Consider the following 13,359-nt stretch of genomic DNA (forward strand, 5'->3'; position numbering starts at 1 on the left):
TTTCATTTCACAGCACATATTCCTATTTCAAACATTTAAAGTAGGTATGTAGCAGTGAAACAATCCAACTGGTGTTATCTCTGCACTCCAGTGACCCATTTTCAGCTGGCAGCAGGCTAAATCCCACTGTCGGCCGACGTCACAGAGCCGGTCCAGGCTCTGAAAAGATCCTGACCATGTGGTCAAGGTCTTCCCAGAAGCCTGGACCAACAGCTTACTCAACCTTTCAGTGAGCTGCTGAGCCAGTTGCTCCCACTCCTCCCACAGCCCAGCACACCAGTAAGTGCTGGAGGGACAGAGCAGAGAGCAATTGACTGACAGTCAGGCTGAGGACTGAGAGCTGATCGATTAATGATGTTTGATCACTTAATTATTGGCCTTAGAGGCAATCGGGGACAGCTGCAGCTAAGATCAGTGCTGCAGCCATGTAGGTGAGTATGATTTTTTTTTTTGCAATTCCCAAACTTCTTTTTCAAACTTTACATCTTTATTACAATAATCACAGAAAAACATGTTTAGGGTATCTTCCACGTGGATAGATTGCCTTGACGCAATTTCCTGGGAACCCTGCTTCTTCAGGAGTTGTAGGGGAGCTATTTAAAGCTAAACTTTACAAAAAAAGAGGGGGAGAAAATTACATGAGAAAATCATCAACATCCGAGCATTATATATTTACAAAAGCTTACCAAATCATTGAAGGTCCAACAGTTTGGCAGGGAGGGGTCATGACCTTGACTGCACTTTAAAAACTAAAGGGTACAATAATAAATATATAGGGATACTTAAGCACTTACTACTTTTATTGTGCAATGTACCATTTGGTACCTAAACCTTCAAAGGGTACCATAAAACAATATTTATAAAGCCTGCTGACCCGGAGGGCACATTGCACAAGCAAAGTGGTAAGTGCTTAAGTTTTATACATCATGGGTTCAGTTTGGTGGTCTGTTGACCCGATTGGGTTGTATGTGTGTTTTATTTTGGAGGGTTACTTTATTTTGGACTGCACAAGGAACTTTGAAATGTATCAGGGCTATAGGTTTCATAATATCCTCTGCCATCTAATGAATATTGCTTGGTTGGGCTTATATATATATGTGATTAATTCCCTGTCCACTGGCAATGCTCCTTGCCCTGATGGTCTTCCGGTTGATTTTTATGTAGCACATGCAGGCATGTTGGCTCCCCGACTGGCTGCCCTGTTTTCTCATTGCCTGAAGCAGGGCTCTCTCCCACCCTCCATGGTGCATGCGCATGTTATTCTCATTTCCAAGTCTGGTAAAGATCCCAAGTTACGTGCCTCCTATAGACCCATAGCGCTTCTTAACAACGACCTCAAAATTCTAACTAAGCTCCTCACTGCTAGACTTAACATTTTACTTCCCTCCCTCATAGACTCGGATCAGACCGGTTTCATGACCCAAAAGTCCACAGATATTGAACCTGCATAGACTGTTCACTAATCTTCATGCACAACATGACAATCCGGGTACCAGAGTAGTTGCTTCTCTTGATATTGAGAAGGCATTCGACTAAATAGAATGGCCTTTCCTGTGGGAGATTCTACGGAGAATGGGATTCCCCCTGGTGTTTATACAATGGTTGCAGACTATATATCACTCGCCAACGGCTGCCATTCGTTTAGGGGGTCGGTCATCTCAGTTTTTTAAGCTTGCTAGGGGTACGCAGCAGGGCTGTCCTCTCTCTCCGGCCCTCTTTGCCATTGCCATGGAACCAGTGGCTGAGGCACTGCGTGTCTTGCCACACATTAAAGGACTCCGTCTGGCCTGGCTGGAGGAGAGGGTGTCAGTCAGGGCCAAGTTGAAGGCATGGGAAAACCTTCCTCTATCCCTGTTGGGGCGTGTCAATCTTATCAAAATGAAAATCCTTCCCAAGTTTACATATTTGTTTCGTAACTCCCCTCAGTGGATCCCCAAATCGTTTTTTTTTTCACCTAAATCTAATTTTCTCCTCCTTTCTATGGGGCCCACGCCCCCCCCGCTTCAAGTTAACCACTCTCATGTGCCCTTGTTCGCAGGGGGGGCCTAGTGTTCCCAGTCTGCCACAAATATTTCATTGCGACTCAATTAGTCACTGCATTCTGGTGGCTTGTTCCGGAGAGATCCAACTCGGCCTGGGCCACTGAAGTGGAGTTGTTACGATCTGCGGTCAAACCTCCTATTGCGGGGTCCGAAGGCTCCATACAACCTGACCCCCTCTATGTGCACCACGCTTAGGGCCTGGAGGGACGGCCTGGCCTGTGAAAAATATCCTTTGACGGCAGTATCCCCAAACGCCCCCCTCTGGAACAATCCCACACTACGTCACTTTTTCAACATACCAGATCCGGTGGTGTGGACCAAGTATCATATCAAAATTCTCTCGGATTCTCTCGGATATCACCTCAGACCTCTCGATTTTCTCCTTTGATCATTTAATGTCTACACACAATTCCCGCCCTCACATGGATTCAGATATCTTCAGTTGTCCCATGCTTTCAGGGCCCAGTTTCCACCTGGCGAGGGACAGCTGGTGCAGTCCGACTTGGAGCGGATTTTGCACTTCGACTGTGCAAACAAACCCACCTCCTCCGAGTCTCCTCTCCTGAGATGTCCAGGCTCCATCAGCAATGGGGCCCGGGATGTTCCGGAGCTGGACTCTGAGGACTGGGTGGATGTATGGGACTTCCCATTTAAAATACTGGTCTCCCTGAGAGATCACCTCATTCAATACAAGATTGTCCATAGAGCGCATCTCACTCCCGCCCGAGTGCACCGGATGAGGTCTTCCCTCTCCCCGGAGTGCTGGCGTTATGACCGTGCTCAGGGGGACTACATTCATATTTTCTGGTCCTGCCCGGTAATTATAGTTTTTGGTCACAAATCCTTCTGGAGGTGAATGAATTGTTAAGTACCTCTATTGTCCCATCCCCAGGAATATGCTTGTTGGGGCTGGTGGAGAACCTGGTGCCCAGGGTGGCTGAGAGAACCCTACTGGGTCTCTTGCTGTTCTATGCCAGGAAGTCCATCGTCCTGTGCTGGAAGCGGAGGACCTCTCCCTCAATGGGTCTATGGAAAACACTTGTCAATAACTTGATGTCTTGCTGAACCATCCCCTATTGGCATAACAACGTAGGTGAGCTAGTTCATTATCATCCTACCCCTGGAGCATGAGCCAGACCACCTCATTGATGATGGTTTATTATGGTAGTCGCAAATGCCCTTACATATCTTGGTTCTGTACTGCTACCTTGCGACCCCGGCTGTGTTGTAAGCCAGATGTTGGCTGTACGTTTGTATTGTCTATGTGTTTTTCTAAATAAAATAAAAAAGATTTCCAAAAAAAAACCAAAAAAACAGAGGTAATAATGCTGTTTTAACAATATTTATTTATTAATGCATAGGCTCTTGGGTGGGCAATATTTATACCCTTTGGGGGAATGAGAGTCAAATGATAAGGCAATGGGACTGGATCTCTTAATAATAAGACAAAAAATGAGACATGATTATACAACCTGTCAAAATCAGAGTGGAGAAATTGACTTGATGTATCAGATGGTATATGACAATTTGACATAAGAAGCTTCATTGTTAAACCATACAATTGTGCAAGAGTGGAATGTATTATCCTTTGCTCTCCTGACTATCTAGTGTCACAAGAGAATGCAAATCACAATATGTTTATCAGAATTATATATATTGTTTTTGTGTGTATGTTTAAAAACTGTGTATTTAACTATGTAATATACAATGTGCTATGTTTCTTATCCTTCTTTAGTTATAATATTTTAATATTACATCTATTTCTATTGCTTTTTTACAGACTCTGTGCAGGACTGTCCTCGAAATTGTGATGGGAATGGCGAATGTGTATCTGGGGTTTGTCACTGCTTTCCTGGATTTCATGGCGCAGACTGTGCAAAAGGTACTGGTAACTTTACAAATACTAAACACATAATAGTGTGTGAAGGTTAGCAAGTGGCAAACCTGGTTGTTAGTATCTTCATATTTTCATGCATATATTTTTAAATTAATATATATTACTGTATAAAGTCAGTCTTGTTTTTTTTTTTTTTTTTTTGTTAATTTCACTGTAGCCATAATTGCACCATCCTATTCAGACACTATTTTTGTCTTGAACTATATATTATAGTATTATAATTTTTTAAGCATTGCTTCATAACTTTTTTAGACTACTCATAGTAGTAATATTCATAAAAACTGAAGTGAAAGCCCTGACTAGTTGTCAACATTCTATCAGCTATAGTAGCAGCTCAGCTGTCACAGAGCAGTAAATGGCCCGATTGCTTTGCATTGAGTAAACTGTTTATGATGGGGCCTGTCTGGAATGAATATATAGGATATGCACTCTCTTAAGTTCATTTCTTTTTTTTTGTTTTTCTTTTTGTGTTTCTTTTCCATGCATTTTAATATTTTGGCTGTGCCCTTAAAACCAATTAGGCAGTTTTCAGGCAATTGGGATTTATCTTAATCTTTAAATGAATTTTAAAAATAAAATACAGTTGTGGTACCCTTGTTCAAGAGTGGAAATCATTATCCTTTGTTCTCTTCTGAAAATGAAAATTTTCAATTTTGAACATTTAAACCTGCACTGCTGATTTGAGAATGAAGTGTAATTTATATAAAATGAGTCTGCTCTGCAGAGCCATTCACTCTTTAGCTTTGCGATTAATCACAGTTTGATGCTGTAAGAAAGTTTAAGCCTTAACTATTTATTGCTGCAGATATTTAAAGTGACAGATGACTTTTAAATAATTTTGATTACAGTAGATCACTTTAAAAAACATACTATTTATTATTATCGTTTTAAACAGATATAGCTAGCAGCAATGTTCAGACAATGAAATAATTACTTGGAAGTGATACGTTTACACTTAGTCCTCATGAACCCTGTGTGATGCTCAAACTATTGAGCCCCCTATTTAAAGTCATACTTTGTGGCTGATCATGTGTCGAATACATTTTAACTCACAAACTGTTCTAGTTAGCTTATAATCCTGGCTACTACAGGCCAAGCCCAAATAGACTTATATATTTATCATACATTAAACCAAAATACTGAATGAAAGCAAACCAAATAAAATTTTCAATTAAAACATTTAAAAATTGAAATCTGTGGAGTATTCAGTGCCTTAAAAAAGTATTCATACTCTTTAGAATGTTTAAAATGTTGTCATGCTACAACCAGAAATTGTAATATATTTTCAGCAATTTTCAAGTCTTGCTACAGATTCTCAGTTAGATTTAGGTCTGGACTTTGACTTGGCCATTCTAACACATGAAAATGCTTTGATATAAACCATTCCATTGTAGCTCTGGCTGTATGTTTAGGGTCGTTGTCCTGCTGGAAGGTGAATCTCCACCCCAGTCTCAAGTCTTTTGCTGACTCTAAAAGGTTTTCTTCTAAGATGGCCTTGTGTTTGGCTTCATTCATCTTCCCATCAACTCTGACCAACTTCCCTGTCCCTGCTGAAAAAAAAGAATCCCTACAACATGTTGCTGCCACCACCACTATGTATCATGGTGGGGATGGCGTGTTCAGGGTGATGTGCAGTGTTAGTTTTCTGCCACTCATATAATTTTGCTTTTAGGCCAATAAGTTTAATTTTGGTCTTATCTGACCAGGGCACCTTCTTTAACATGTTTGCTGTTTCCCCTACATCTCTTGCGAACTGCAAACAGACTTCTTATGGCTTTCTTTCCACAATGGCATTCTCCTTGCCTCTCTTCCATAAAGGCCAGATTTGTGGAGTACACTACTAAGGCCTCGTACACACGAGGGGACATATCCGATAAAAACGGTCCGCGGACCGTTTTCATCGGACATGTCCGCTCTGAGATTTCGGTCTGATGGTTGTACACACCATCAAACCGAAATCCGCGCGGACAGGATACGCGGTGACGTGCGTGACCCTGGAAGGTCAATGCTTCCACGCATGCGTCGAATCACTTTGATGCATGCGAGGGCTTTCGGCCGAGCGGACATGTCCGGTAAGTCGTACAGACGACCGAACATGTCCGACAGACAGGCTTCCAGTGGACATGTTTCTTAGCATGCTAAGAAACATTCGTCTGCTGGAAACCTGTCTGTTCTGCCGGAAAATTGTCCGGTCGGCCGTACACACGACCGAACATGTCTGCTGAAACTGGTCCGCGGACCAGTTTCAGCAGACATGTTCGGTCGTGTGTACGAGGCCTAATAGTTGTCCTGTGGACAGATTCTACCACCTGAGCTGTGAATCTCTGCAGCTCCTCCAGAGTTACCATGCCAATTTAGGTGGAGGGCCATGTCTTGGTAGGTTTGCAGTTGAGCTATACTCTTTTCATTTCCGGATGTTGGATTGAACAGTGCTCCGTGAGATGATCAAAGCTTGGGATGTTTTTTGATAACCTAAGCCTGCTTTAAACTTCTCCATAACTATATCCCTGACTTATCAGGTGTGTTCCTTGGCCTTCATGTTGCTGTTAGTTCACTACGGTTCTCTAAAAAAACAAAAAAAAACTCTAAAATTAAATACTTACTTATTAGGTTAGACTTCTGAAGGCAATTGGTTCCACTAGATTTTAGTTAGGGGTATCAGAGTAAAGGGGTTGAATACAAATGTACGCCATACTTTTCAGATATTTATTTGTAAAAAAAAAAAAATTAAAACATTTATCATTTTCCTTCCACTTCACAACCATGTGCCACTTTGTTTTGGTCTATCACATAACATCCCAATAAAATACATCTACGTTTTTGGTTGTAACGTGACAAAATGTGGAAATGTGGGGTAGGAATTATTTTTCAAAGCGCTGTATATCTCTTAAATAGCTAGCCTACAAATATGTACATATTTTATGTATCAAAGTACAGGCGGTCCCCAGGTTACAAACAAGAAAGGGTCTGTAGGTTTGTTCTAAAGATGAATCTGTTTGTAAGTCGGAACAGGTAAATGTTTTAAGTGTAGCTCCACTGAAAACCTTTTTTTGCTGTCTGTGCCCCTGTTTAAAAGATTTCGCCTCACTTTCTGCCCCAATGAAAATTGGATTTTGAAAATTTTGGGTTGTTGGGGAAACAAGCCTTGGTGATAAAGCATCAGTGGAGGTACCTTTTCTCATGATAACTTACAGGAGTGAGATTCCCTTCCTAGGGGTAGATTTCCTCTCACTTCTTGTTGTCTCCCTCCTTTGTAAGTAGGAGTTGTTTGTAAGTCAGATGTTTGTAACTAGGGGACCGTCTGTACTGACATAAATAAGACAAATATATGACAAATTGATTTATATAATTTTATTTTTAAACATTTATATAACAGAACAGCTTGGTTGTGGCAGTGTTCTTTGTGAATATTTCATTGCTCAGAATTGTTCACTGATTGGGACATTCCTGAGGCTTAATAGAAGGTGACCCAACAGGTAGTGCTTACATAATACCCACAAAACCTTTGTACAGATATATTATATTAATCAATATGTATCAACACATTAATACAAATCCAAAACCCAAAGCATGAAAAACAGTTCCTCTGAAATTAATGCAATCCACATAAAGTGATTGGAAACTCAAGATATATCTCCACTGTGTATCCACACATGGCCTATACCTCTAGGGACAAAACTCACCAGAAGTAACAAATTCAGCTTATAGGTAGGTCAGAATGTGCTTCCTCCACTATACAATCCTGACTCTCCCCAAAATAATATGTCGCATGACCTCAGATAGCAAATGGCGCAGAAACCACAGAGTATAATAACACTTTTATCAGATTAAACTAGTTTACACAACTCAAATAAACGCACAAATAAAAAGTCAGTATCCTACACTATACAATACTCACAAAAGACATGATCAGATTGGCATTAGCAATCTTTCCCATAAACAGACAGAGCACAAGCGATTTCCCTGAAACGTACATGTGTGGTGACGTGACCTATCCACAACCTACATGTTTCACCATTACAACATTTTAATGAGTCTTCCTTAATGGAAGCACCATGGAAATGTGTGATTTTCTAAGTAATAGACATGTAAATATGAAGGATGTTTTTTCTCACTCCAAACATTGGATGCAAATCATCTGATTTTGACTGTGCTTTTAAACTATTAAATATGTGAGACATTAGATTGAGAGTCTGATTCCTAGTAGACTTCAGCAGAATGTATTCCCCACTGATGGGTTAACTAACTCTGAGTAAGAGGAGCAGAGGTTTTCATTTTGCTTTTGTGAGCTCCTCTCATTATTGTTAGACAAAGAAAGAAAAAATGGACTAAACTGGAAAATGAAGTTAAATCTATTCACTGAAAGCTCTTTGCATTTAATTAACTGAAGAAATCATGACAATTGTCTAAACAAATACAAGACCAGCATAGTTAGCAACATAGTGAGATTCAGGAGATTAAAACTAGTAAATATATTTATGATTTTAAAGGTAAAAAGTATATGTGTCAGATCGAAAAACTGGAGAATGAGTGGAAGCAGGTTGGTAGAAAGTCTTACAGATCTCATAATAAATATCCATATAAGAAACCATGAAATAATTTAGCATCTAAACTTAAACCTACACCTAGAACATATGATGGTGGATGTTCATGGAGGGAAGGATCACAATATAAAAATTAAAGAGGAGGGTATAATCATGATAGAAAGTAAGAGTAATTACTGCTAAAAAATATTTTTTTTTGCTCATTGGGACAATTATCAAGGTGAGGTTTCCCACACAGAGGAAATTACAATATGAAATTACAATATAAATTAAATGAAAATCCCTGTTCAGGGGTTGTAAGGGGGTGTTAAGCAGGGCAAAGCATTCAGAGGAAGAAAAAGGTTTTAGGACAGGTGATTTTAAACTCAGTAATTTAACATCTGATTGGGATGAGCGTTTTACCGTTTTAGATCAGGGCCTCAATTTTACCACTTATAAAGGGCTGAATACATTTCAGATTTATGTAGATGTGCATATGTATAAAAAAAAATACTTAAATGTTAAAATAGTTTTATATCTAAGAATAATTTTGTAAATTAGAGTAGAGGAACCTGCGAATTTGTTAATAGTGGTCAACAGTTAACCCTCATCTGCAGAAGCAGCTTGAAGCTGTCAGGTCTGCGTAACAGAGTACCCAGACAAGGTGCTGTAAAATATACAAACAGTATTAGAACAGACAGTTGTGCTCAAAAGTTTGCATACCCTGGCAGATATTGTGAAATTTTGGCATTGATATTAACCACTAGCTTACCGCTCGCCATCATATGATGGCGGGACGATAAACCTCTCATTCTGGGTGGATGTCATATGACGTCTTCACCTTCCAGAGCCACTAGAGGGTGCACGCGCGTCGCCAGGTCACTGGGGATGCGATGCACGTGCCCGGCGCCTGCGATGTCCGCCGGGCACCTGCCATTGCCCAGTAACTGTGCTGGACCGTGGATCTGTGTGTGTGTAAACACACAGATCTATGTCCTTTCAGGGAGAGGAGACGGTGATGTGTCCCTCCCTTGTACATAGGGACACCGATCAGTCACCTCCCCCTACAGTTAGAATCACTCCCTAGGGTACACATTTAACACCTTGATCGCCCCCTAGTGTTAACCCCTTCCCTGCCAGTCACATTTTTTACAGTAATCAGTGCATATTTGTAGCACTGTTCGCTGTATAAATGTGAATGGTTAAAAGTGTCCGATATGTCCGCCACAATATCGCATTCGCGATATAAATCACTGATCACAGCCATTACTAGTAAAAAAATTAAATAAAAAAAAATGCTATAAATCTATCCCCTCTTTGTAGCCTATATAACTTTGTGTGCAAACCAATCAATATACACTTATTGCGATTTTTTTTACCAAAAATATGTAAAAGAATACGTATCGGCCAAAACTGAGGAAAACATATTTTTTATATATTTTTGGGGGATATTTATTTTAGCAAAAAGTAAAAAATATATATATTTTTTACAAAATTGTCTTTTGTTAATAGTGCAATAAAAAAACGCAGAGGTGATCAAATGCCACCAAAAGAAAGCTCTATTTGTGGGGAAAAAAATGATAAAAATGTCATTTGGGTACAGTGTTGCATGACCGTGCAATTGCCATTCAAAGTGTGACAGCGCTGAAAGCTGAAAAATGGCTTGGGCAGGAAGAGGGTGAAAGTACCCTGTATTGAGGTGGTTAAAGATATGACTGATCATGCCAAACAACTGTCTTTCATTTAAGGATAGTAATCATATTAAGCCATGTATTATCACATAGTTGTTTTGCTCCTTTTTAAATCATAATGATTACAGAAATCACCCAAATCACTCTGATCAAAAGTTTACATACCCTGGAATGTTTGGCCTTGGAAACAGACACACGAGGTGACACACACAGGTTATTTTCCCACATCTGTGGCTTTTAAATTGCAATTAGTGTCTGTGTATAAATAGTCAATGAGTTTGTTAGCTCTCACATGGATGCACTGAACAAGCTGAATACTGAGCCATGGGAAGCAGAAAAGAACTGTCAAAAGACCTGTGTAACCAGGTAATGGTATAAAGATGCAAAGGGAGTATAAGTACTGTTTAGTAACTTATTAAGAAGTGGAAAGTTTGGTAATCTCTTGATACCAAGCCAAAGTCATTTAGACCAAGAAAGATTGCAACTACAACTGCCAGAACAATTGTTCTGGATACACAGAAAAATTCACAGGTGATCTCAGGAGAAATACAGGCTGCTCTGTGGTTGTTTTTACAAAACACAATACAACAAAACTAGCTGCATGTTTGAGTTGCCAGAAAGAAGCCCTTACTTATATATTTTTGGGGGATATTTATTTTAGCAAAAAGTAAAAAATATATATATTTTTAACAAAATTGTCTTTTGTTAATAGTGCAATAAAAAAACGCAGAGGTGATCAAATGCCACCAAAAGAAAGCTCTATTTGTGGGGGAAAAAATGATAAAAATGTCATTTGGGTACAGTGTTGCATGACCGTGCAATTGTCATTCAAAGTGTGACAGCGCTGAAAGCTGAAAAATGGCTTGGGCAGGAAGAGGGTGAAAGTACCCTGTATTGAGGTGGTTAAAGATATGACTGATCATGCCAAACAACTGTCTTTCATTTAAGGATAGTAATTATATTAAGCCATGTATTATCACATAGTTGTTTTGCTCCTTTTTAAATCATAATGATTACAGAAATCACCCAAATCACTCTGATCAAAAGTTTACATACCCTGGAATGTTTGGCCTTGGAAACAGACACACGAGGTGACACACACAGGTTATTTTCCCACATCTGTGGCTTTTAAATTGCAATTAGTGTCTGTGTATAAATAGTCAATGAGTTTGTTAGCTCTCACATGGATGCACTGAACAAGCTGAATACTGAGCCATGGGAAGCAGAAAAGAACTGTCAAAAGACCTGTGTAACCAGGTAATGGTATAAAGATGCAAAGGGAGTATAAGTACTGTTTAGTAACTTATTAAGAAGTGGAAAGTTTGGTAATCTCTTGATACCAAGCCAAAGTCATTTAGACCAAGAAAGATTGCAACTACAACTGCCAGAACAATTGTTCTGGATACACAGAAAAATTCACAGGTGATCTCAGGAGAAATACAGGCTGCTCTGTGGTTGTTTTTACAAAACACAATACAACAAAACTAGCTGCATGTTTGAGTTGCCAGAAAGAAGCCCTTACTTATATATTTTTGGGGGATATTTATTTTAGCAAAAAGTAAAAAATATATATATTTTTAACAAAATTGTCTTTTGTTAATAGTGCAATAAAAAAACGCAGAGGTGATCAAATGCCACCAAAAGAAAGCTCTATTTGTGGGGAAAAAAATGATAAAAATGTCATTTGGGTACAGTGTTGCATGACCGTGCAATTGTCATTCAAAGTGTGACAGCGCTGAAAGCTGAAAAATGGCTTGGGCAGGAAGAGGGTGAAAGTACCCTGTATTGAGGTGGTTAAAGATATGACTGATCATGCCAAACAACTGTCTTTCATTTAAGGATAGTAATTATATTAAGCCATGTATTATCACATAGTTGTTTTGCTCCTTTTTAAATCATAATGATTACAGAAATCACCCAAATCACTCTGATCAAAAGTTTACATACCCTGGAATGTTTGGCCTTGGAAACAGACACACGAGGTGACACACACAGGTTATTTTCCCACATCTGTGGCTTTTAAATTGCAATTAGTGTCTGTGTATAAATAGTCAATGAGTTTGTTAGCTCTCACATGGATGCACTGAACAAGCTGAATACTGAGCCATGGGAAGCAGAAAAGAACTGTCAAAAGACCTGTGTAACCAGGTAATGGTATAAAGATGCAAAGGGAGTATAAGTACTGTTTAGTAACTTATTAAGAAGTGGAAAGTTTGGTAATCTCTTGATACCAAGCCAAAGTCATTTAGACCAAGAAAGATTGCAACTACAACTGCCAGAACAATTGTTCTGGATACACAGAAAAATTCACAGGTGATCTCAGGAGAAATACAGGCTGCTCTGTGGTTGTTTTTACAAAACACAATACAACAAAACTAGCTGCATGTTTGAGTTGCCAGAAAGAAGCCCTTACTGTGCCAATGCCACCAAAAAGCTTGGAAACAGTAGGCCCAATAACATAAAACAACAGCCTGTATTTCCCTGAATGTTTCCTGTGTGATTTTTTTTTCTATCCCAAACAATTCTTCTGGCAGTTGTGACTGCAATCTTTCTTGGTCTACCTGACTTTGACACTAATTACAATGTAAAAATACACAGATTTGGGAAATTAACCTTTAATTGTCATTTTTACCTGTGTGTATCACCTTGTGTGTCTGTACCAAGACCAAACATTTTAACGTATGTAAACTTTTGATTGGGGTGATCTGGATGTTTTATGTTTTCATCATGATTAAAAAATGAGCTAAACAACTATGTGATAATGGTTTCTGTGACAGTAGGAGATGCTGTCACGGTAGAATTGGTAGTTTGGGGGACACAGGGTGTGCGCATTTGCTTGGTGCAAGACTACAGAGCATAGATGTGGACTGGAGAAAACTGCTTTCGCAGCTTTCTCCAGGTTTTGGTATTCCAACATGGTGCTCTGTAGTTTGGAGATATCCATAGTGTCTTGGGTGGGACGGGATCTCCAATCCTGTGCCCAGATTTTGTAGATTACCAGCAGGGTGTGTGCTCAGGTGAGTACAGCCCTTATAATGCGGGTATGGGAAGACCTCAGGGCTCCCAGTTGGAGACTGCTCCACACCCAGAGAGACAGAAGGTCTCCAGGAGTCAGAGGAGCTGCAGGAGGCAGCCAGAACATGTGTGACTGCAAGAGGCAGTGAAATGGCCTGAGGACTAAGGCCAGAGCGGAGCAGTAGGGCGCT

At 39.8% G+C, this 13,359-nt stretch overlaps 1 protein-coding gene across 1 annotated transcript in view; it reads left to right on the forward strand.

The window, feature by feature from the left end:
- Positions 1-13,359, forward strand: part of TENM2 (teneurin transmembrane protein 2) — a 1,404,789-nt gene that overhangs the window by 1,089,742 nt on the left and 301,688 nt on the right. Inside the window, exon 9 of the mRNA XM_040344668.1 lies at positions 3,823-3,924. Within this exon, the coding sequence (XP_040200602.1) occupies positions 3,823-3,924 (102 nt within the window). The remainder of the gene's footprint in view (positions 1-3,822; positions 3,925-13,359) is intronic.

Source organism: Rana temporaria, chromosome 3 (genome assembly GCF_905171775.1).
Source record: "Rana temporaria chromosome 3, aRanTem1.1, whole genome shotgun sequence".
NCBI lineage: Eukaryota > Metazoa > Chordata > Amphibia > Anura > Ranidae > Rana > Rana temporaria.